This window comes from Bos javanicus, chromosome 4 (assembly GCF_032452875.1).
Source record: "Bos javanicus breed banteng chromosome 4, ARS-OSU_banteng_1.0, whole genome shotgun sequence".
NCBI lineage: Eukaryota > Metazoa > Chordata > Mammalia > Artiodactyla > Bovidae > Bos > Bos javanicus.
This window is the reverse complement of record NC_083871.1, coordinates 120,169,952-120,195,641: the sequence shown is the minus strand read 5'-3', so window position 1 is coordinate 120,195,641 and position 25,690 is coordinate 120,169,952. Positions and strand designations below refer to the sequence as shown.

General features: G+C 50.9%; 1 protein-coding gene across 7 annotated transcripts in view; it reads right to left on the bottom strand.

Annotated features, from left to right (window-relative positions):
- The window catches only part of DYNC2I1 (dynein 2 intermediate chain 1), a 47,389-nt gene that overhangs the window by 5,988 nt on the left and 15,711 nt on the right, over positions 1–25,690 (bottom strand). For 5 of the 7 annotated variants that reach the window (XR_009736126.1, XR_009736127.1, XM_061415357.1 and 2 more), the window contains 15 exons: positions 25,540–25,617; positions 24,731–24,950; positions 23,630–23,732; positions 22,524–22,653; positions 20,138–20,249; positions 12,062–12,150; positions 11,253–11,382; positions 9,488–9,660; positions 8,568–8,730; positions 6,050–6,163; positions 5,896–5,957; positions 5,480–5,531; positions 3,574–3,685; positions 2,216–2,315; positions 1,922–2,053 (listed from right to left, as the gene is read on the bottom strand). Coding sequence is in view for 5 of the 7 variants with exons in the window: in XM_061415357.1 (XP_061271341.1) it covers positions 1,922–2,053; positions 2,216–2,315; positions 3,574–3,685; positions 5,480–5,531; positions 5,896–5,957; positions 6,050–6,163; positions 8,568–8,730; positions 9,488–9,660; positions 11,253–11,382; positions 12,062–12,150; positions 20,138–20,249; positions 22,524–22,653; positions 23,630–23,732; positions 24,731–24,950; positions 25,540–25,617 (1,770 nt within the window). In the remaining 2 variants the exon portion in view is untranslated. The remainder of the gene's footprint in view (positions 1–1,921; positions 2,054–2,215; positions 2,316–3,573; positions 3,686–5,479; positions 5,532–5,895; positions 5,958–6,049; positions 6,164–8,567; positions 8,731–9,487; positions 9,661–11,252; positions 11,383–12,061; positions 12,151–20,137; positions 20,250–22,523; positions 22,654–23,629; positions 23,733–24,730; positions 24,951–25,539; positions 25,618–25,690) is intronic. The other 2 variants (XM_061415358.1, XM_061415354.1) reach the window with 1 other exon arrangement.

Below are 25,690 nucleotides of genomic sequence, written 5' to 3'. Positions count from 1 at the left end.
GGACAGAACCGCCCTGGGACAGAACCACTCTGGGGACAGAACCGCCCTGGGACAGAACCACTCTGGGGACAGAACCACCCTGGGGACAGAACCTCCCTGGGACAGAACCGCCCTGGGGACAGAACCTCCCTGGGACAGAACCGCCCTGGGGACAGAACTGCCCTGGGACAGAACCTCCCTGGGGACGGAACCTCCCTGGGACAGAACCGCCCTGGGGACAGAACCGCCCTGGGACAGAACCGCCCTGGAGACAGAACCGCCCTGGGACAGAACCTCCCTGGGGACGGAACCTCCCTGGGACAGAACCGCCCTGGGACAGAACCTCCCTGGGGACGGAACCTCCCTGGGACAGAACCGCCCTGGGACAGAACCGCCCTGGGGACAGAACCGCCCTGGGGACAGAACCTCCTTGGGACAGAACTTCCCTGGGACAGAATCGTCCTGGGGACAGATCCGCCCTGGGGACAGAACCTCCTTGGGACAGAACTTCCCTGGGACAGAACCACCCTGGGAACAGAACATCCCTGGGGACAGAACCTCCCTGGGGACCGAACTGCCCTGGGGACAGAACTGCCCTGGGAACAGATCCACCCTGGGGACAGAACCTCCCTGGAGACAGATCCGCCCTGGGACAGATCCACCCTGGGACAGATCCGCCCTGGGGACAGATCTGCCCTGGGGACAGAACCGCCCTGGGGACAGAACCTCCCTGGGGACAGAACTGCCCTGGGACAGATCTGCCCTGGGGACAGAAACTCCCTGGGACAGATCTGCCCTGGGACAGAACCACCCTGGGGACAGAACCTCCCTGGAGACAGATCCGCCCTGGGACAGATCCACCCTGGGACAGATCCTCCCTGGGGACAGATCTGCCCTGGGGACAGAACCTCCCTGGGCACAGAACCTCCCTGGGCACAGAACTGCCTGGGGACAGAACCTCCCTGGAGACAGATCCGCCCTGGGACAGATCCGCCCTGGGGACAGATCCACCCTGGGGACAGAACCGCCCTGGGGAGAGAACCTCCCTGGGGACAGATCCGCCCTGGGGACAGAACCGCCCTGGGCACAGAACTGCCTGGGGACAGAACCTCCCTGGAGACAGATCCGCCCTGGGACAGAACCTCCCTGGAGACAGATCCGCCCTGGGACAGATCCACCCTGGGGACAGAACCTCCCTGGGGACAGAACAGCCCTGGGGAGAGAACCTCCCTGGGGACAGATCCGCCCTGGGGACAGAACCACCCTGGGGACAGAACCTCCCTGGGGACAGAACTGCCCTGGGACAGAACCACCCTGGGGACAGAACCTCCCTGGGGACAGATCTGCCCTGGGAGCAGCAGGACCTCAGTCCACACATCTCCCTGCCCGGCCCTGGCTGATCAGACTGGGAAAGAGGAGCCCACAGTCAGGACAAGGCCTGCCTCTAACCACGAGGAGACACCCCCAGCCTCAGGGTGTCAGGTACCCAGGCCCTCTGTGAGGTGCTGAGCCTGTTCCCAGGTGAAGGCAGTGAGGATGAGACACAGTAGGTGGACAGAACTCCTGACTGGGGCCACAATCCCACTCACAAAGGACACTGGTGGGGCAGTCACGGGGCAGGCCTGACAGACTGACCTGTGACCACAGGAGATGAACACGCAGACCCTGGGGTGGAGCACCCTGGCCACACACAGGCCACTGCATGTGGAGTGCTCTGCGCCAGCCTTGTAACTTCTCTACAAACTTACATTAGGTCAGAATAAAAAGTGTAAAGAAGATCCACACAACAGTGCAGTGGAACAAACTGTACTGACCACGCAGATGAGTACTGACCATGCAGACGGGACTTCAGGAAGCCAGGAGGCAACGCATACAGACCCAAGTGCTGGAAACTTCAGCAGGTGCTACCAAGGCGTCAGTGCCTACAAACAGGTGTCCTTACCAGGAACACAGGCTCCTCAAATGGTGAGAAGTCAATCACGGTCACTTTCACAGGCCTCGGGCCCTGCTGCTGGGGCCGGAACAGCCTGGGAGACACTCTGACGTCCCGTCTGCTGCCGTGGCTGACGAGGCCCTGGATGCGGGGTGAGGGGGGGTGGGAACCAGGCGGGGTGAGGCTTGTATTCTCGGAACTATTTAAACAACATTCTGATTAGAGCAAACAGGAAGCTAAGCTCCAATGAAGATACTTATTAAGCCACTGTAGTTATAGGAAAAGGTCTAGACGGTTACTCACCACGTCTGTGCCAACAACAAAGTGATTAGGGTCTGAAGGCAGAAATTTAACGTTCAGTGTCTGCACGGACCCCCAGGATTCATAATCTTTATGAGAAAGGCTGGAAAAAAACAGCAAAGATTCATAGATGGGCAGTCTTGAAACCATCAGGGCAGAGGTGCCACCAGCACCACCTGCCATCTGCCACTCGACGCATCTCCAGTTCAGTTTTCTAGGCTCCAGACGGTCCCTTCACCCGTCCCGTCGCTCGCTCGCTCACCTACACTCCGTGTGTGCCATCCATGGGGACAAGGGGACAGGCCACCAGGACCCCTCAGCAGAGGCCCTGCAGCCCAGGGTTGCCCCCACCCCAGGGATGCTCACGTTCAGGGACTGATGGAGGGGGCTGAGGCTGGCACTGTGGCTCTGAGCTCCAGGGCTGGGCAGCTCCCTGTCCCCCTCCTACCAGATGCCAACCCTGTGGGCCACAGTGGCCAAGGGTCGCTGGTCTGCACTTAGGGGCCCCTAAGGGAAGAGGCAGCATGAAGCAGCTGACAGAGCACACTCCATGCGGCCCGTGTGTGGACGAGGTCTGAGTGGCTGTTTGCTGCATCCGGACAGGGGGTGTGTGTCCTGCAGGGGAGACCCAACATCAGCTCCAGGTGACACTTTCTTTAAAGCAGGTGAAGATCAATGCAATTCAAGGCTCAAAGTGACAAGGCCGTAACGGAGACGAGAACAGTCTCACAGAAATTCCATGAGGGCCTGGGATTGGAGTCTGCAGTTTATCAGGTGGGTTTTTGCAAATGTTAACAGATTCCTTGTTATACTGAAAGCAATGGCAGGTAATGTCTAACCACAAAGCATGTATGGAATCATTAACACAACCCAGGGGTGCTCCAACTGACAAACAGCAGGGAGGATAACATCAGGACTCTCCTGGTCAATTGCAGGCTGGGAGCCAGCCCAGCTGCAGTGACTGATGGGAAGAGACAGCTTTGGGAAGTAAGTTAACATGAGATACATAAATACACACAATATTCATATAGCCAGAAGGTTTTTACATCACAGGAAGTTATTTGAGTAAAAACAGAAAACTAATTTCTGAATAAAACTTTCATGTCAGTGTTTCTAGTTTCTGAACCTCATCTATTTAATTTCAGGGTTGTATTAAAACTGGATGAAAAACAGTCAAATAGTACCAATTCATAAGACAGAAAATATTTTAATTCAAGAAAAAATGTTAGCTGTAACACCTGGCAATTACATTTGTTACACTGACTCATTAATAGCAAACTAGTTAGCAAATAAACTACTTAGCAAAAATACAATGTGGGAAGCCAGGATTCTCTAGTGCCAGTCTGGCCATGATTTATTACCTAAGGCTGTTTCCTCCTGTGGGAAACAGGGCTTTGTGGGTACAGACCCACCTGTCACTCAGCTGGATCGCAGCACTGTGTACCAGTTTTATCCGTCCTCCAGGAATTAAACCTACAAAGTAATCAGGGATAAAGGCACCTCTTAGTACAAGTTACACCAAAACCCAAGCATTCTGGAATTCCTTTTCACCGTTTAAGGCCTGTGCAGGGAGGAACATCAAAGGCAGGGCGGTGAGCACTGCAGGGCAGATGCCTCAGATGAATTGGGAGCTGGCAGCTGAGGGCCTGGCGGGAAGAGGGCTGCTGGAATCAAAAAGCCTTTCCATTTTTAGATTTGATTTTAAAAGGGAAATATACTTCTAAAAGCAAAAGGTCAATATTCAACAATCTTCCAGTTCCCCACGGAAACCCTCCTCTGGAAATCTCCTCCCACAGGTCTGGGTTACCTGTGCTGGCGGGGATGTCCCTCAAGCCCCATCCCGCCCTGATGTCCCCCTCATGCAGCCCCGCTCACATGGCCCTGCTCACGGCCCAGGGAACAGAGTGGACTGCACGAGAGGTGGAAAAAATGGCCCCTTGGGAGTGAAAGGTTGTTGCTGAGTCATGAAAGACACCAGGATTCTTGGCCACCAGAGATGAGGCTTGATCGCTCAGAGCTTTTGTGTGATAAAGATTTATTAAAGTATAAAAGGGACAGAGACAGCTTCTGACACAGACATCAGAAGGGGGCAGAAAGAGTGACCCCCACCAACCTGCTGGCCTTCAGCAGTATGTTATATTCCTATCAGCAGGCTGCTAAGTAGAGAAAGGAAATGTCTCAAAACTCAGAGTGGCACCAGGCCCCTCACCCACAGCATGCATTTTGAGATAACATTGGCGCCAGGTAAGTAGTCCCACCCATAAAACCAGTGACATGAATCTTGAAGAAAGGCAGGTTTCCAAGCAAATACATAGTCTCCTTAAAACACAGCTTAGGAGAACATCTGCGTGAGTAAAACATACTGGTTTGTCAAGTCAGTTCTGAGTCTCAGGCAGAACTGACTTGAAGAAAGACAGAGTCTAGGGTAAATACATAGACATTAACATAGCTTAAGACAAACATTTCCGTAAGAAAAATGCACCGGGTAGCTCAAAGTTTGAGGAAAGTTAAGTTCGGGTGGAACCAGGTGTCATTATGGCAACACAGAATTTTAACAGAAACCTCTTTTTAAATGTGTATAGGAAGGGGAAAAATATAACACTAGTTCCTCCTGCTGCTTAAGAGAGAGATGAAAACGTCTGCCATCTGCAGCCTGTTTCCTCCATCTGGAGACCCCTGGCCTCCCTGCCTGTTACCCTCTCAGGAGGGACCCCCGCAAGGCCCCGCAGCAGCACCAGGCTCCTAGCATGGGCCCTGCTTGCAGGAGACACCCCTCCTTCATTTCTAGAAGTCAGGGACAGTCAGAGTGGCTCTGGTCCTATTTTTTGGCCGGATCTATGGCAGCGTCTTCAGCCTGGTCACTAAACAATCAATCGGGGCTCTGAGAAGTGCAGGCTGGGGCTCCTCAGTGCCCGAGCCCTGGGCATCAGGACAGCAAACTGCCAGCCAATCCCCTCACCACCACCTAGGGGTGGGGCTGCGGTCTCAGAGACCTCGGGGGTCATACCAAGGGCTCCTCAGACACTGGAGTCACAGGGACGCCCTGGGGGATGAGAAGCAGATGCCACACAGGCGCAAAGAGGACACGCGTCCTCCTGCAATAAGGGCGTCAGGCCTGTGCAACAGCCGGCAGGCTATAAAATACACAACTTAATCTCCATTTTCCAGGCAGCTAGTTACTGACTCTTCAAAGTGATTCTGGGTATCCCTAATCTTTATTGATTCTAGCAAACATTGACTAAAATTAGTTCTTTCATTTTTAGTTACCTAAATCACTTATTGAACCTGCAACATCCGCCTTCTGTAATTCAACCACCACCTGAAACAGACCATCAGAGACAAGGGTCAGCACACAGGATGACCGGGAAGCAGTCCAAGCAAAGCACAGCTCTGATCAGGAGAGCACGTCACACAACACGCTGAGGACACAGTCGCTCCAGAAGGAAGACTGACGTTTAAATGTTATAAATCCCTGACTTTGATCTTCTTCTTTCCACCCGTGACAGGCCCTGAAGCTGCCCCCTTCCATTCCTCGTTCCCTCGTGAGTTCCCTGCAAGCTGCCTTGTCCTGGTTCCCTGGCTGAGAGCTCGGCCACCTCTCGCATACACGTTGCCTCCTGCCCTTCCCCACCCCCACACACATCACCTCCCGTCCCCCTCCACTGACCACGCGCCTGACTTACCCACACATTGAGAAGCCCGCTTTCATCCAAGGAAGCGATGTGGAAGGACAGGCCTGCCGTCTCTGGTGAGGGCACAAGTGGGTTAGGACTGGCTCGCAACCAGAAACCACGTCTCACCAGCGGAGCTCAGATTCATGGAGTGAAGGTCACGTACCTTCTTGAGTAGAAAAGGGTGAGAGCACACAGCTCTGCCTCTTGCAGACAGACCCTGTGACGGGCTCTATTGCCTGGAGGGGGCTGCAGTGGTTCACGGACGTCAGGACGCCGTCTGGGGGCAGAGCACAGGCAGTGTGTGCATGCGGTGAGTCACGGAGCACAGCTGCCCGTGCGGGGCACACGCGTGTCCCTAGGCGCCCAGCCACACACATCACCGTGGAAGGGCACGTGCCATGGCTCTCAGCACGGCCGAGGAGCAGAGACCACAGACCACATCCACCTGGAGGAGGAGGCGAGCGGAGTCCCTCGAGCCCCGTGTCTGCACAGCTGCAGGTGCGAGGACAGACTGGGGGGCAAGGGCACTCTCCACAGGAGGAGGGGTCCCAGAGCCAGCGGAAACTGCTTCCCAGGTCAGGGCCCCAGGAGCCCTGCAGCTTCGGGAGGAGACGGAGGCTCGCAGCCAGACCAGAAGCACCTTCACAGCCCAACAGAACACAGCTCCTCTGGCCTGGCAAACCCACCTACAAAATGCCCCTAGCAGAGAAAGACAAACTGCACACAGCGCTACCACAGAAACAGATAGAAAACGCGGATGAAAGCATTTCAACCCACGAAGGTTCTTGCTCCAAAAACGAGCGTGAAACAGAAGGCCAAAATCCAGCACCCTAACGACATCACGTGTCACCAAAAAGCACTCGGAAATACATTTAACAAACAAAGAAAAACATTTGGAGTCAGAAACCTAGAACAAAAATGGATTTAAAAACATCAGAAAGAAAATAAGAGTTAGAAACTGAAGAAAAGACAAAGTGCTCTTGGGAATGGAGAATGACAGGCTTCAGACTCAATGAACTGGAGGCCCACTGAGGAGGGGTGTTCTCCAACTCAGTTACTAGAACTTTGAAGGTTTAGAGACAATGTTTAGATAGCAAAAAAAAAAAAAAAAATGAAAGAAGCCTTTTAATGAAATATTAAGTTTCAAATCCTAAGCGTTTCGGTGTTTTGAACATAGTGGTGAATTCAAAGGTTAATTAGTAATAGCAGCAGCAGTTAAAAAATATAAGTTCTTAAAAAATACCTTTTCCAATGGTATCAGATCCATAGTGAAGTGAAGTCACTCAGTTGTGTCTGATTCTTTGCAACCCTGTGGACTGTAGCCCACCAGGCTTCTCCATCCATGGGATTCTCCAGGCAAGAATACTGGAGTGGGTTGCCATTTCCTTCTCCAGGGGACCTTCCCGACCCAGGGATTGAACCCAGGTCCCCGCATTGTGGGCAGATGCTTTAACCTCTGAGCCACCAGGGAAGCCCTTATCAGATCCATAAGGTGCCTATAAACACACACGTTCTCAACAGTGGCAATTTCACCCCCAAAGGGGCAAAGATCAAGTTGCTGGGACACAAAAGAAACCTTGCCCTTTTACGCATAAAACACAGACAAACTCAGTACGTAAACAGGCGTGCAGTATATGCATGGAGTTCCCCAGAGCAGGGTCAGGAATGGAAAGTTGAGGGCTGGCCTGGTTGAGGGCTGGAGACAACCCAGACAAGTCTACACAGGATGGTACTGAGAACACAAGGACTCTTAAAGCACAGCAGTCAGAAGCAGCTTGTGTGCGGAAGGCCCGCACAGACACCCCGTTGAAGACAGACACCCGGCACCCTGCATCCTCAGGGACGCCCGCTGGAGCAGAGAGGCTGCCGGCCGGCAGCGAGGACCTGCGGCTGTGGTGCCTGAGGTGCAGACGCCCATCCTGACTGCTGACAGAGGAAACTGACCAGAAGCAGCTGACCACTGCTGGGCGGGTAAAGCCCCACGGCACCCATGGGGGCCTGCCCAGTGGAGGAGTGACGTCCTGACTCCGCACACCTGCAGGCACTTGTGAGAGAAGGAAAGCAGACTCCAAGGTCTGAACACCACAGAGTCTGGACACCAGAGTCTCACCCTCACCATGGGAGAAGACAGAGACAAAACCTCGTGGGGACGGAGAGGGCGGGGGATGCAGTCAGCTGGGGCGGGGTAGTGGGGGAGAGTGCCATTCTGGGCAGGAACGTGAAAGTACTGGAGACGATCTGGGTGCTGGCCCCCTGCGCGGCCAGTGTGACCACGGATAAGCCTCCCATCTCCCTGAGCACCGGGAGGGACCCAGACGGGCCTGCGTGGGACACGTCCACACAACACGGGGAAAAAACCCCAGAACACAGTGCCTAGCAGGGGCGGGGGTGGGGGGTCACGCTTGTCCTTGTTTGAGGTTGTGGTTTCAGCTGTGATTGCAACCGTGGTTGGGCTTAGGTTGCAATCGGCTGTGGTTGTAACTGGGGTTGTGTCTGTGACCTGGAGCCCCAGAGCTGACAGGACAAGCACCCCACCACTGCCCAGAAAGATGCTGCTCCCTGGCTGGCACAGGCGTCTTGTGCCCTTAGGTCAGGGCGTCCTCTGGGGCCACCTGCATGGAGGACGCAAAGGGGCCTCACAGCTGCTCCAGGGACCCGCACCGGTGGGCCGCGTCACTGACCGGTGGAGAAGGTGGGGGTCCTGAACGTCCAGGAGCACCCGCTCAGCGTCACACGGAGATGGATCCTGGGGTCCTCCCTCAGGTCCCACACGACCACCGAGCCATGCACGGTCCCCGCAAACAGCAGGCAGGCTTTCACAGGGCTGAAGCAGCAGCACGTGACCTAGACAGCCGCACAGAGAGCAGGGCTGGGGGTGGGGGGCGGTCAGGAGCCAGGGCGAGTGGAGGGGGCGGGCTGGGAGGCGGGGCCCGGTGGGGGCGGGGCTAAGTGGGGGGGGCAGGGCCGGGTGGGCGGCGGGGCCGGGGAGCACTGGCCCCGTGGACTCTCCATCCAGACACAGCGGGGGTACCGCAGCAAGCGGCTGGCGCCTCTAAGGGTGCCCTCCTCGGGACACGGGGGTGGTGGCCGCAGGGTGTCTGGCACAGCGGAGCCGCCCGTCATTCATAGTAAGCTATTTTCAAGCCCACAGCACCAAGAAGCAGTGGAATGGAAATCAAATGGTTCTGAAGTCAAGAACCACAAGACCAGAAACAGCTCTCCCCCGCACCCGTGCGGTCACCACACCACAGCCCCACTCACCAGGGGCCAGGAAACACACGCGCTAAGGACTCAGAAAATCCCAGGCACTGGAAGAAACCTCTAAAGCACCCGTGACCCGACCAAGCAAGCTGGGAAGCTCGCTTCCACGACCCCAAGGACGCCAGGCTGGTGCTTCCACTAACCCACAGCGGGATGACGCCCACCCTCGGGGCCCTGGGGCCTATGGCCACGTGACCCCTCGGTCGACCTGGTCCTTCCTATAAAGAGCTCCTGCCCCTGTCACCCTGCACATGGCGGCCGGGATGGGAAACTGTGACCCTGGACTCCCCTCCCTGGGGCCCACCCTCTCAAGTCACACCCACGGCCCCCCAAGCTGTACCTTCGACTCACACACCAGGACCTTCTGGGGCTCCGAGGGCTGCCGGACATCCCACACGCAGAGCATGTGTCTGTGCTCCAGCAGCGGCGCCGAGGCCTTCCCCGGCAGCCCGTGCACGGACACCACAGTGCGCCTCTGAGCCCGACACGCGTGCAGGCACGACACTCTCCGGTCTGAGGACAAGACAAGAAAAATGCTGCAGAACCCACGCTGCATTAACACACAGGACTACTCCAGTAGGTTTCAGCTTAGTGACGAAGACATGGTCTTTCAAAGATACGCCTGCCCGAAATCGGGGTTTTGACGAGTGGCCAAGCTCAACTCGAAAGCGTCCGGGTGGCCTCACTTGCAAAAAGCCACCCTCCCCCACAGGCGGCACAGCACGGCCCAGGACCCCACCATCCACCATCTACTCCCGCGGGCCGGGGGTGCGGAGGGGACCTGGGGGCGCAGGGGGCGGGGGTCATCACATCCGCCCCATCAGCTGCCCCTTTTCCCCCTGCAGCGGGCCCCAGCCGGCCTCCTCCCAACACCTGCCCTCGGACGCACCATCCAGTGCCCCCATTCGTCCTGTGACGCGCGCTTTCTGTCCGTCCACTGGGCTCCAAGGCCCGGGACCTGCCTGTGTGCCTAAGTATCTGCGGGGCCCACAGAAGGACAAGCGGGCGGCTGGTGCTGGACAGCCCGCTGACACTGAGAGGGCCCACCACTCCCTCCAAGCTCAGGTCCAGGATGGGACCCAGGCTCAGGTCATGGGCACCTGTGTCCCAACTTCCCTCTTAACCTCAAAACTCACTTTACTAAAACAGACACAAGAAAAACCTCCGCTCTGCACACAGGTGGAACTAAGGGGCGAGTCCCGGACAACACACCTGCATCGTCCTTCTCTGAGGAAGTGTTCTGGGGGTGTGGCCTCCCCACCCCTCCCCCACCACCACCCCCTTTCCCCACCTCCCACCCCCCACACCACGCCCCCACCAATCCCTGCCCCAGTCCAGGGCTCTTTGATCCCTCCTCAGCTGAGGAAAGCACCTCTTAAACTCCTGCTTCCTGGGGTGCAGAGGGAGGTGGGTTTGTGGGCTTCTGTGTTTTCAATGCTACAATCTATTGCTTTTCTAATAGGATAACACAACTTTAAAAAAAAAACATGCTCAAATAATACGTGCTTGTTAACTTCATGCCATTGGTGCTAATGGTCAGTGCAGAGGGCTGGACGTCAATCTGAATCTCCATAGAAACTTCTGGAACAAGTGGCAGCCACACACCAGGTCCCACTGGCCCAGAGGCGCCCTGGAATGCCGACAGCAGGGCCAAGCACTGCCCGCCCTCCTGCACTCAGACCAGGACCCTGGCCCCACCCAGGCCCTCAGCAGCCGGGAAGGCAGAGACTCACTGAAGAACTGAACACACAAAGTTTGTTCAGCTTATAGTCACAGGCAGCTACACACCGTATGTGAAGACACAGCTTTACTGGGGTAGCGTTTGTGCTGTGACCACGGATCAGCTCACATCTCACCACATGACTCCCACCTGGACTGCCTGTGGCTCCCACCACTCCTCTACCAAGAAACCAAAAGAAATTAAGAGACGCAGGACTGAAAACAAATGTTCCCTTAAATCACTGCATATCCCTCTTGTGAGGACAGTGACACACACGCTCGAGGCTACAGAAGCCAAACCTCTGCTCCGTTCAACAAACCCCTCCCAGGATGCATCCGTGAGGATCACCGTCTTGGGGTCCACGCCCACCCTGAGGGCCGCTTACCCTGCAGGAAGGGCAGGCTGGTGCCCAGCCGTGCACAGCTGTCGCTGAAAGGCAGGGTGCAGTCCTGCGCCTGGGATGCCCAGCCCGGCTCTGCGGCCGCCCGGTCCTCTTCAAGCAGAACTGCCATCACCTGCAGCAGACACGCGGGCAGGCCTCCATCAACACTCTCAGATGGGCTCATTCTCAAAGAAAAAGCAAAAACCGCAAAGCACTACCTAAATTCACCCATCCCTTAAGTTAACCAAGTCCCAGACTCATAGAAACGAACAGAAGGAAGTTATACTGTCCCTTCTGCACAGCAGTAGAGACTACCAAGTAAAGCCCCCCTCTGTAAACCCCAGAGCCACGATGTAACACCAATGCTGTTTTTCACAGTAGACATACAGGAGGGGGGATGGGGCCCTCCACCTCCTCTAGAAGAAACGGGGGCACAAACACGTCACCCACAGCAACACGGCCTGCCCGCTGGGCTGCAGTGAGGACCAGCCAAGTCCTGCCACTGCCTTTGTGGGTGGTGGGTCACACTCAGGACGACCACGGGGAGGGAAGGTGGTGGACACTGGGACCCTGAAGTACACAGGACCACGTGCGCCCTCTGACCTTTGTATGGACTTTGAAAATTCCCATAACCAGTCTTCAAAGTCACGAGTTTACTAGTTTTAAAAACCCTAGACCTGTGCTCGCCTTGCCGATTTAGTTATGTCTGTTCTTCTGTCTATATTTATTCTAAAATGCAAGCAATCGGTATTATTGTTCAGAATCCAAACAGCATGTGCAGCACTGGGGTCCCTGCCCCCAATGGAGCGCACCTGGCAGGCCGCCCGCAGGAAGCCAGACAGACGGGGCGTGTCGACCTTCGGGACGATGGCAGTATCTCCGGGGCCGCTCTCCTCACTCCCTGAAAAACAGGTCACATCAACCCCTGCTGAGGGGATACTCACCAGGTGGGCGGGCTCCCAGTCAAGGCCGCACACCAGGAAGGGCGTGCCTGAGAACCAAGACCCCTAGAAGGAGAAGCCAGGTCATGTCTCTTTCTCCAGAGCTCAGCTCCTCCTCATTCCTCACAGGAAACTGTTCACAGAAAGTCTGTAAGCAGAGTCCTACGCAAAGCATCATTTTACTGTGGATGTGTTACATTTAGGATCTTGGTTCATTCCCAAGGCAAACCATTCAATGTCACAGTAATCCAAGTCAATGCCCCATCCACCAATGCCACACTGACCAGTTCTATGACCTATAACACCTTCTAGAAACAACACCAAAAAAAAGATGTCCTTTTCATCATAGGGGACTGGAATGCAAAAGCAGGAAGTCAAGAGATACCCAGAATAACAGGTAACTTTGGCCTTGCAGTACAGAATGAAGCAGGGCAAAAACTAGTTCTGCCAAGTTCTGCCAAGAGAACACACTGGTCATAACAAACAGCCTCTTCCAACAACAAAAGAGAAGATTCTACACATGGACATCACCAGATGATCAATACTGAAATCAGATTATACTCTTTGCAGCCAAAGATGAAGAAGCTCTATTAACTGTGGCTCAGATAATGAACTCCTTATTACAAAATTCAGACTTACATTGAAGTACGGAAAACCACTAGGCCATTCAGGTATGACCTAAATCAAATCCCATACGATTATACAGTGGAGGTGACAAATAGATTCAAGGGATTGGATCCAGTAGACAGAGTGTCTGAAGAACTATGGACAGAGGTTTTTAACGCTGTACAGGAGGCAGTGACCAAAACCACCCCAAAGAAAAAGAAATGCAAGAGGGGAAAATGGTTGTCTGAGGAGGCCTTACAAATAGTTGAGAAAAGAGAAGAAGCAAAAGGCAAAGGAGAAAAGGAAAGATATACCCATTTGAATGCAGAGTTCCAGAGAATAGCAAAAATAGATAAGAAGGCCTTCTTGAGTGAACAATGCAAAGAAATAGAGGAAAACAATTCAGCACCACCAAACCAGCTCTTCAACAAATGCTAAAGGATCTTCTCTAGACAGGAAACACAGAAAAGGTTTATAAACTTGAACCCAAAACAACAAAGTAAATGGCAGTGGGATCATACTTATCAATAATTTCCTTAAATGTAAATGGGTTGAATGCCCCAACCAAAAGACAAAGACTGGCTGAATGGATACAAAAACAAGACCCCTACATATGTTGTCCACAAGAGACCCACGTCAAAACAAGGGACACATACAGACTGAAAGTGAAGGGCTGGAAAAAGATTTCACACAAATGGAGACCAAAAGAAAGCAGGAGTAGCAGTACTCGTATCAGACAAAATAGACTTTGAAATAAAGGCTGTGAAAAGAGACAAAGAAGGACACTACATAATGATCAAAGCATCAATCCAAGAAGAAGATATCACAATTATAAATATATATGCACCCATCATAGGAGCACCGCAATATGTAAGGCAAATGTTAACAAGTATGAAAGGAGAAATTAACAATAACACAATAATAGTGGGAGACTTTAATACCCCACTCACACCTATGGATAGATCAACTAAACAGAAAATTAGCAAGGAAGCACAAGCTCTAAATGATACAATGGACCAGTTAGACCTAATTGATATCTATAGGACATTTCACCCCAAAACAATGAATTTCACCTTTTTCTCAAGTGCACATGGAACATTCTCCAGGATAGATCACATCCTGGGCCATAAATCTACCCTTAGTAAATTCAATAAAATTGAAATCATTTCAAGCATCTTTTCTGATCACAATGCAGTAAGATTAGATGTCAACTACAGGAAAAAAAACTATTAAAAATATAAACATATAGAGGCTAAACAACATGCTTCTGAATAAACAACAAATCCCAGAAGAAATAAAAAAAGAAATCAAAATATGCATAAAAATGAATGAAAACACAATAACCCAAAACCTATGGGATTCAGTAAAAGTAGTGCTAAAGGGAAGGTTCATAGCAATACAAGCTTACCTCAAGAAACAAGAGAAAAATCAAATAAATAACCTAACTTTACACCTAAAGCAACTAGAAAAAGAAGAAATGAAGAACCCCAGGGTTAGTAGAAGAAAAGAAATCTTAAAAATTAGGGCAGAAATAAATGAAAAAGAAACAACAGAGACCATAGCAAAAATCAACAAAGCTAAAAGCTGGTTCTTTGAGAAGATAAATAAAAGAGGCAAACCATTAGCCAGACTCATCAAGAAAAAAAGGGAGAAGAATCAAATCAACAAAATTAGAAATGAAAATGGAGAAATCACAACAGACAACACAGAAATACAAAGTCATAAGAGACACTATCAGCAACTATATGCCAATAAAATGGACAACTTGGAAGAAATGGACAAATTCTTAGAAAAGTATAACCTTCCAAAACTGAACCAAGAAGAAACAGAAAATCTTAATGGAAATCAAAACTGTAATCAAAAATCTTCCAAAAAACAAAAGCCCAGGACCAGATGGCTTCACAGGTGAATTCTACCAAAAATTTAGAGAAGAGCTAACACCTATCCTACTCAAACTCTTCCAGAAAATTGCAGAGGAAGGTAAACTTCCACACTCACTCCATGAGGCCACCATCACCCTAATACCAAAACCTGACAAAGATGCCACAAAAAAAGAAAACTACAGGCCAATATCACTGATGAACATAGATGCAAAAATCCGTAACAAAATTCTAGCAAACAGAATCCTACAACATACTAAAAAGATCATACATCATGACCAAGTGGGCTTTATCCCAGGGATGCAAGGATTCTTCAATATTCACAAATCAATCAATGTGATACACCACATTAACAAATTGAAAGATAAAAACCATATGATTATCTGAATAGATGCAGAGAAAGCCTTTGACAAAATTCAACATCCATTTATGATAAAAACCCTCCAGAAAGCAGGCATAGAAGGAACATACCTCAACATAATAAAAGCCATATATGACAAACCCACAGCAAACATTATCCTCAATGGTGAAAAATTGAAAGCATTTCCTCTAAAGTCAGGAACAAGACAAGGGGGCCCACTTTCACCATTACTATTCAACACAGTTTTGGAAGTTTTAGCCACAGCAATCAGTGAAGAAAAAGAAATAAAAGGAACCCAATTGGAAAAGAAGATGTAAAACTCTCACTATTTGCAGATGACATGATCCTCTACATAGAAAACCCTAAAGACACCACAAGAAAATTACTAGAGCTAATCAATGAATATAGTAAAGTGGCAAGATATAAAACTAACACGCAGAAATTCCTTGCATTCCTATACACTAACAATGAGAAAACAGAAAGAGAAATTAAGGAAACAATTCCATTCACCATTGCAACAAAAAGAATAAAATACTTAGGAATAAATATACCTAAAGAAACAAAAGACCTATATATAGAAAACTATAAAACACTGATGAAAGAAATCAAAGATGACACAAATAGATGGAGAAATATACCACATTCATGGATCGGAAGAATCAAAATAGCAAAAATGAGTATATGCCAAAGCAACCTATAGATTCAGTGCAATCCCTATCAAACTGCCAACGGTATTTTTCAGAGAACTAGAACAAATAATGTCACAATTTGTATGGAAATACAAAAAAACCTCGAATAGCCAAAGCAATCTTGAGAAAGAAGAATGCAACTAGAGGAATCAACCTGCTTGACCTCAGACAATACTACAAATCTACAGTCATCAAGACAGTATGGTACTGGCACAAAGATAGAAATATAGATCAATGGAACAATATAGAAAGCCCAGACATATATCCACGCACCTATTTCAGAGAAGGCAATGGCACCCCACTCCAGTACTCTTGCCTGGAAAATCCCACGGACCGAGGAGCCTGGTAGACTGCAGTCCATGGGGTCACTGAGGGTCGGACACGACTGAGCGACTTCACTTTCACTTTTCACTTTCATGCATTGGAGAAGGCAATGGCAACCCACTCCAGTGTTCTTGCCTGGAGAATCCCAGGGACGGGGGAGCCTGGTGGGCTGCCGTCTATGGAATCGCAAAGAGTTGGACACGACTGAAGCAACTTAGCAGCAGCAGCAGCAGCAGCATGGACACTTTATCTTTGACAAAGGAGGCAAGGATATACAACGGAGAAAAAACAATCTCTTTAACAAGTGGTGCTGGGAAAACTGGTCAACCACTTATAAAAGAATGAAACTAGAACACTTTCTAACACCATACACAAAAATAAACTCAAAATGGATTAAAGATCTAAATGTAAGAACACAAACTATAAAACCCCTAGAGGAAAACATAGGCAAAACACTCTCTGACATACATCACAGCGAGATCCTCTATGACCCACCTCCCAGAGTAACGGAAATAAAAACAAAAATAAACAAATGGGACCTAATTAAAATTAAAAGCTTTTGCACAATGAAGAAAACTGTAAGCAAGGTGAAAAGACAGCCTTCAGAATGGGAGAAAATAATAGCAAATGAAGCAACTGACAAAGAATTAATCTCAAAAATATACAAGCAGCTCATGCAGCTCAACTGCAGAAAAATGAACGACCCAATCAAAAAATGGGCCAAAGAACTAAACAGACATTTCTCCAAAGAAGACATATAAATGGCTAACAAACACATGAAAAGATGCTCAACATCACTCATTATCAGAGAAATGCAAATCAAAACCACAATGAGGTAACCATCTCACACCAGTCAGAATGGCTACTATCAAAAAGTCTACAAACAATAAATGCTGGAAAGGGTGTGGAGAAAAGGGAGCCCTCTTACACTGTTGGTGGGAATGCAAACTAGTACAGCCACTATGGAGAACTGTGTGGAGATTCCTTTAAAAACTGGAAATAGAACTGCCTTATGACCCAGCAATCCCGATGCTGGGCATACACACCGAGGAAACAGAACTGAAAGAGACATGTACCCCAGTGTTCATCGCAGCTGTTTATAATAGCCAGGACATGGAAGCAACCTAGATGTCCATCAGCAGACGAATGGATAAGAAAGCTGTGGTATATATACACAATGGAATGTTACTCAGCTATTAAAAAGAATGCATTTGAATCAGTTCTAAGGAGGTGGATGAAACTGAAGCCTATTACACAGAGTGAAGTAAGTCAGAAAGAAAAACACCAATATAGTATATTAACGCATATATATGGAATTTAGAAAGATGGTGACGATGACCCTATATGCGAGACAGCAAAAGAGACACAGATGTATAGAACAGTCTTTTGGACTCTGTGGGAGAAGGCAAGGGTGGGATGATTTGAGAGAATAGCATGAAACATGTATATTATTATATGTGAAACAGATCGCCAGTCCAGGTTCAATGTATGAGACAGGGTGCTTAGGGCTGGTGCACTGGGATGATCCTGAGGGATGGGATGAGGAGGGTGGAGGGAGGGGGGTTCAAGATTGGGACACATGTACACACATGGATGATTCATGTCAATGTATGGAAAAACCACTACAATATTGTAAAGTAATTAGCCTCCAATTTAAAAAAAAAATTTTAATAAAAAAATGATAAAACTTTTAAAATACTAAAAAAAAATCTTGGCAACATCTCAAATAAAAACAATAAATCTTATGGTGTAAGAATATATATAAAAAAAGATAGATTCCTCTCAGCCTTCCACCTATTAACATATATAAACTTTCCTTATTATGTAGCCTGTTTTTAAATTACTAGCGTATTTTCCCTATGCAATAATTTTGTCATTTTCTACTTTTTTGACCAATAAACAGTTTTAAACCAAAATAAAAAAGAAATAGAGGAAAACAATAGAACGGGAAAGACCAGAGATCGCTTCAAGAAAATTGGAGATACTCAAGGGAACATTTCACGCAAGGACGGGCATGATAAAAAACAGAAACAGTAAGGACCTAACAGAAGCAGAAGACAATAAGAAGAGATGGAATGAATACACAGAAAAGCTATACAAAAAAGCTATTAATGACCAGAATAACCATGATGGTGTGATCACTCACCTAGAGCCAGACATCTGGGAGTGTGAAGTCAAGTGGGCTTTGGGAAGCATCACTACGAACAAAACTAGTGGAAGTAATAGAATTGCAGCTGAAATAAAATCGTAAAAGATGCTGCTGCTACAGTGCTACATTCAATATGCCAGCAAATCTGGAAAACTAAGCAGTGGCCACAGGACTGGAAAAGGTCAGTTTTCATTCCAATCCCTAAGAAAGGCAATGCAAGGAATGTTCAAACTGCTAGCAAGATTATGGTCAGAATCCTTCAAGCTAGGCTTCAGCAGTACATGAACCGAGAACTTCCAGATGTACAAGATGGATTTAGAAAAGGCAGAGGAACCAGAGATCATATTACAGACATTCACTGGATCAGAGAGAAAGCAAGGAAGTTCCAGAAAAACATGTTTCACTGACTACACTAAAGTCTTTGACTGTGTGGATCACAGCAAACTGTGGAAAATTCTTAAAGAGATGGGAATACCAGACCACTTTTCCTGTCTCCTGAGAAACCTGCATACAGGACAAAAAGCAACAGTTAGAACCGGACATGGAACAACAGCCTGGGTACAAACTGGAAAAGGAGCACGTCAAGGCTGCATATTTTCACACTGCTTATTTAACTTACACACAGAGTACATCACGTGAAATGCCAGGCTGGATGAATCACAAACTGGAATAAAGATTGCTGGAGGAAATAACAATCTCAGATATGCAGATGATACCACTCTAATGGTAGAAAGTGAGGAGGAACAAAAGAGCCTCTTGATAAGTGTGAAAGAGGACAGTGAAAAAGCTGGCTTAAAACTCAATATTCAAAAAACTGAGATCATGACATCCAGGCAAATCACTTCGTGGCAAAGAGAAGGGGAAACAGTGACAGATTTTATTTTTTGGGCTCCAAAATCACTGTGGATGGTGACTTTAGTCATGAAAATAAAAGACACTTGCTCCTTGGTAGGAAAGCTATGACAACCTAGATAGTGTATTAAAAAGCAAACATATCACTTCGCTGACAAAGATCTGTATAGTCAAACCCATGGTTTTTCCAGTGGTCATGTATGGATGTGAGAGTTGGACCATAAAGAAGGCTAAGCACCAAAGAACTGAGGCTTTTGAACTGTAGTGCTGGAGAAGACTCTTGAGAGTCCCTTGGACTGCAAGGAGATCACACCAGTCCATCCTAAAGGAAATCAACCTTGAATATTCATTGGAAGGACTGATGCTGAAGCTGAAACTCCAATACTTTGGCCACCTGATGTGAAGAACTGACTCATTTGAAAAGACCCTGATGCTGACAAAGATTGAAGGTGGGAGAAGGGGACAACAGAGGATGAGATGGTTGGATGGCATCACCGACTCAACGGACATGGGTTTGAGCACACGCCAGGAGATAATGAAGGACAGGGAGGCCTGGCGTGCTGCAGTCCACAGGATCACAAAGAGCTGGACGTGACTGAGCAACTGAACAGCAATGTTTAGGTTTGTTACTTCTTAGGATCAGGCTTCCCTGAGGAACGGGAGTGACAGAGGTCATTCCTCAGAGCAAACAATCATCCAGTAAAGTAACATTTAGCACATAAGCAACTGATAAGAACCAGCGGGAGCAGAACTCGGCATCATCCAGGGCCTTCCACCTGTCTCGATGAGACACACCTGGAGAACGTACTTAGAGCAGAAAATTCTCTAAGAACGTGAACCGCTGAAGAGCACGGAGTCCCTGAACAGCACCTCCGCAGCTGTGTGTGGAGTTGGGCTCTTTCCTCTGTTCAGGAACGAGTGTCACGAGCCCCGATCAGGGCCCAGACCAGGCCTCCAGGCCGGGGTGGCATCTGCCAACTCACTGGTATTTCCGTAGTCAGCTCACATGCAAGCACACACGAGAGCGAGGAAAGAACAAGAGAGGGGACGAACACAGCCGCCAAGGCCGAGAGCAGAGGCCGTTACCCCCGGACACGGCGGTGCCTTCCCCCGGGTGCTGGGTCCACACTTCCCGCGTCTCTACTTCCTCGGTCTGGATGTCCCGGTCCACGCTGTCTTCATTACACTGAATGTAGGCCTGAGAAGGAAGGCAGGCTGAGTTAGCCATGGGTCTCCACCTCAGACCTGTTTCTCATCAGTGAAAAGAAAACAACTAAATTTTTTAAGTTAAGGATGACACTGTTCTTGCTTCCGTCAAAATTAAGTATCGTGGCATAAATAACAATCATGCAAAGACTACTTATGTCTTAAACGTTTGAAAAACATGGGCCTAAATTTCAAAAGTGTTCTCAAAAGTCACAGCAAACAGTTCAGCTACAGTTTGAAAATACTATGACCTAGAGACTTCCCTCACAGTTAAGAGGTTCCTTCCAGTGCAAGGGACATGGGTTCCATCCCTGCTCAAGGAGCTACGATCCCACCTGCCTCAGGACAACCAAGCCTGCACACTGCATCTGCTGGGCCCAACTACTGAGCCCAGGCGCCCTGGAGCCCGTGCACCACAACTAGAGAGGAGCCCACAGACCACAGCTAGGACCCGGTGCAGCCAAAAGCAAATAAATAAACAAAACCTTTACAAGTTTAAAAACTCTTATGACCCAGTCTGCCAATACCCTAATCTCTAACAACACAGCAGCTCTGCAAAACCAGACACACATTTGTTTCAAAAAGGTACATGCTTCAGTTTTGATACTAACAGCTTTGCAAAATTGATGCTTTTGAACTGTGGTGTTGGAGAAGACTCTTAAGAGTCCCTTGGACAGCAAGGAGATCCTAAAGGAAATCAGTCCTGAATATTCACTGGAAGGACTGATGCTGAAGCTGAATCTCGAATACTTTGGCCACCTGATGTGAAGAACTGACTCATTGGAAAAGACCCTGATGCTGGGAAAGATTGAAGGCAGGAGGAGAAGGGGACAACAGAGGATGAGATGGTTGGATGGCATCACTGACTTGATGGACATGAGTTTGAGCAAACTTCAGGAGATGCTGAAAGACACGGAAGCCTGGGTGTGCTGCAATCCATGGGGTAACAAAGAGTCAGACACGACTGAGTGACTGAACAATAACAACAAAAAGGTTTGAGATGAGGAAAATAAGCAAAGAAGTTAAAGAGTCTACTCAAGGTCAGAGTGGGTCAGCTGCAAAGCCAGGGTTAATCTGTCAGCTTAAATGTCTGGCTGTGACCCTCTTCCTGTTAAAAGATTATTGACAGACACACCCAAGAGCATGTTGAGGGATGGCTCCACGGGGACAGGAGAGAAACACTGGAGGGACTGCTGACTTCAGGACCTCACCGCCCTGGAAGGCCAGCCAGCTCACAGTCAGTGGCAGGAAGTGAGATGGGGAAGGGCAGAGTTGTGTGGGGCGGACTGAGCAACGCTGGGGTCAGAGGGCGTGCAGGGATGATCACCTAGTTCACCTGGAAGACAGGCGGTGAACACAGAGAGACAGGCAGACAGATAAGGGACGAGGTGTGGACAGCATAGGCCAGGTAACGGAGAAAGCCAGGCAGATGACCAAGGGGCCTGCAAGGGGGTGCATGGGGAGATGAGGGGGTCTGGGGATGGGTAGGGGGCAACTGGTCAGGTGAGGGGGTTCAGGGGCAGGTGGGGGGAGCCTGGTCAGGTGGGGGGGTCCAGGGGCAGGTGATGGAGGAGCCTGATAAGGTGAGGGGGATCCAGGGGCAGGTGGGAGGGGGCCTGGTCACATGAGCGGGTCCAGGGGCAGGTGATGGGGGAGACTGGTCAGGTGGGGGATCCAGGGGCAGGTGGGGGGAGCCTGGTCAGGTGAGAGGGTACACGGGCAGGTGATGGAGGAGCCTGATAAGGTGAGGGGGATGCAGGGGCAGGTGGGGGAAGCCTGGTCAGGTGGGAGGGTCCAGGGGCAGGTGGGGGGGTCCAGGGGCAGGTGGGGGGGTCCAAGGGCATTTACCAGAGGGCCTGGCCAGGGCTGCCTTTTCCCAAGTAAGGGCAAGTAGAATGGAACAGGCAGGAGGGACCCTGAGGCGAGTCCAGAAGCTTGGGACCTCAGGGAGAGGTGGGCAGGGGGGCACTCCAGCCCAAATCTTGGAGCCTCTGCACCTAGGGTCACACATACAAGATGCTGCAGCCCCGTGAGGACGGGAGCAGGTGACCCCAGGTGACACCCGGTGACTTTCAATAAAACCGCCCTTCCCAGGCTGCCCTCAGAGCCTGCGAGTGAGCCACGTCCACGGCCAGGTGCCCCCAGAGCACAGGCTCCAGGTGATGAGAGTGCCCTGGCCACCCCCACTCTGATATCGGGACCGCATGTGTCACACCTCAGGTTGCCACCGCACTGGACGGGCCCCTGGCGGGCGCGCGGCACTGACCTGCTTGGTGTTCTTCTTCCCGAAGTTCCGGATGTACATGTCGTACTCGTTCACGGGCGGGAGGTCGAGGAGGGAGAAGGTGAAGGAGAAGTCCATGTCGATGAGCCGGAGCAACTTTGCGCTGCGCATCCTGGAGGGAAGAGCACAGACGTGAACTGGGGGCGGGGCGGGGGGGGTGGGGGGCAGGACAGAGGCCGGGGCCTGGGGGCAGCAGGCCATCCACATTCAGTCACCACACTGGGACCCTCTGTGGATACCGAGGCTGCAGGGCCAAACCCCCACCTCCCACTGCAGTCGGTCCCCCCCACCCCGCTCCGGAGGTGCATCCAGTGGGGTGAGCCCCCACCAACCTCACCCTGGCTCCCTCTGCTACAGAGGGCAGGTACTCTTGGGGGAGGTGGGGTGGGGGAAGGCTGCTTCCTGCCAGCACAGCTCTCTGGCTGACCAGATACTCTCCTAAGTCCACTGTGTCCAGGACTCCGACATCTATCCCCAGACTGCACTGGGCTCGGTACCACAGACGTGGGCTGAGAGTCTGTCCTTCACTTTCACGAGCTTCTGGGTTCATAGCTGTCAAGCCCGGACTCTGACCCCGCTGACCCTGGCTCTTCACCCTCATCTCCACCCTTGCTGGGCTGAGCTGGGCCTGCACAGGCGGCCTGCAGCCCACGGAGGACGCTGACACAGGGGCTCAGTGCCTGGGACACAGGACGGCTGGCCGACGTGAGGCTCCCTCGCTGAGACGAGGGGCGCCAGCTGCGAGAGCGCGGCCCACACGGCAGGAGGCAGGGGGCGCGGGCGGACCTGGCCCGCTGTCTGCTACAGCTCCCGCTGCCCGCCTCCAGCCTCCAGAGCGCCTGTGACACTGCCTGGCCGTGAAGGCGGGGCTCCCGGGGCCCCCAGAACTGACACAGATGCCGGGCCAAGCTCGCCTACGGCACTGCACTCCTGCACCGGCAGCGCGAGCCGGGACCTGGGAACGCAGCACAAACACGACCACGGCCTGAGCACAGCGCTGACAACAAAATAAACGCTAATATTCACAGGGCCGTTGCAGGTAAGTACAGAACTCCTAATTCCTTCTGCAATTTTTCCAGTACACCTACTTTTGCTTAAGGGCCTGAGTCCGATTCTTTTGACGGTGTGAAGCTGTGGCAAAATCCACGAAAATTCCACACAGTGGGGTTTTGGAAAGGGAGCTGTTTGCATCTGCACGTAAAAAAAAAAAAGCTACTTTTGTGAAACTGAAATATTTCTTTCAAGCAAAAGAAATCAAGAGTAAACCAATTAGACGCATATAAACCAATTATGTTCACTCAACTAATGACAAATGTCTTCTATGTGCACTTAGGAACCACTTCTGCTCATTTCACCTAAAACCTGCAACAAAGCAAAATTTCCTCCATCTGTGCCACACTACTTCCAGAAATACATAACACATATAAGCGCGGTCAGTCCTCCGCTCCCACCCCACGCTCTCCTGCCCGCTCCAAAACCCGTCTTCTCAGGTAAGGGAGTTGAGCTGTGAATACACAGAGCAGCTGGAAAACAGACAGAGGCTGGTGCATGCCGGACAAGCCACTCACTGCAGCAGAAGACAGAAGACGGGCGGACACGGGCGGGGCTTCGGCAGCTCACAGGGTGCAGGCTGGTCGGCCTGGTGGCGGCCGCGGCCGCCAGAAGCCCCCACAGGACAGACCGCTCCACCCGCTCCCTCTGCAGGGTCCACCTCCGTGGCCTCGGCCGCAGGGCCCCCGCGCTTCGCGTGCAGACAGACCCGCGTATTTCTCTATGCACTTATTCTCACTCTGTCTTCTCGTTCCCCTTGGACCCAGGCAAAGAGCGCACCGTGTCCTGTCAGAGGCCGTGAGAAGGTGCTGACCAAGCACCTCCTGTTTCTCCTGCTTCAGAACACCATCAATCGGGGCTGTCAGGAGCGTTCATGGAGAGCACTCTCCTGCCCTGACAAGTAACCTTCGCACACCCAGGTGCCAAGAGCTTTGGAGCAAAACACATTCCCAGTTTCATAGAGAAAGTCGCCAAGGCTGCCCCACCACGTGGTGCCGGCCTCCTGACGATGCAGTCACTTTGTCTGAAGAAACGCAGGCGGGGCCTTGGACGCCGACTGAGCTCAGGGCACGGGGCTGGCCCGCCCCAACACAGCGCCCTCCCCAAGGAGGGCCTCAACCCGCACTCCTGTCACGTACCCGGGCCCGGCCCCCCAGCGCGCTCCGGGCAGCCGTGCTTCTCCAGAAGCTTCGAGGACAGCTCGCCGACCCGCTGGTTCTCCGCAAGGATGGCCTTCTGGATTTCCTGGATCTCCCTCCTCCTGGCCGGAGGCAGCTCCTCCACCGCCTCTCCCTCTTTGGGCTCGTCCGCCCCACAGTCGTCAGCCCCGTCAAAGACCTCGAAGTCGTCCTCATAGTCCTGTGCGCAGAGCAGACATGTTCGCAGGCAGAGCACGCACAGAGCAGACACGCGCGAGCACGCACGGAGCAGACACGCGTGAGCATGCACAGAGCTGGGAGCACGCAGCCAGCAGGATGCACAGACAGGGCCCCGTGTGCTTGGGCGCCCTGGAGCTCACAGGTTTCTGTGCAAACTGCTGTGCTTGTTCCTCCGCGTCCGCACACACCCTACAGAACTGTGCACTCTGAGAGCTCTGAGTGAACAATAAAGTGCAAACGTACCTGTGCCGAGAATGGGCGCGTGAGCACACGGAGACCTGTGTACCCATGTGTACTTCATGTAGACACACACACACATGCACGCACATAATGCACACACATGTGCGCGCACACACGTTTGACTGCAGTGCACTATCAACAGGCTAAATTGAAAATTTTAATTCCACCATACTGGTCAGCAATGATAGACATATGGCAAACTTTTTATAGGTACCAGATCTAAATCAAGTAGATAAGGAGTACTGAGAGCAGTAAGAGGAGATGAAAAAACAATTGTTTCTGGTTTGAGAACAAACTATCTTTAAGATGAGAAAATTTTAAATACCTACTTCAAAATCATCTTCAAAAATGGCTGTATACTCATCCGTTCCAGCATTTTCTAAATCAAGGTCTTCCTTTTCAATTTCCTACGGGCAGAAATCAAACATATAATTAAAATATTCAATCTCAGGTTGATTCTTGCAAATAGGCTGGAAAATA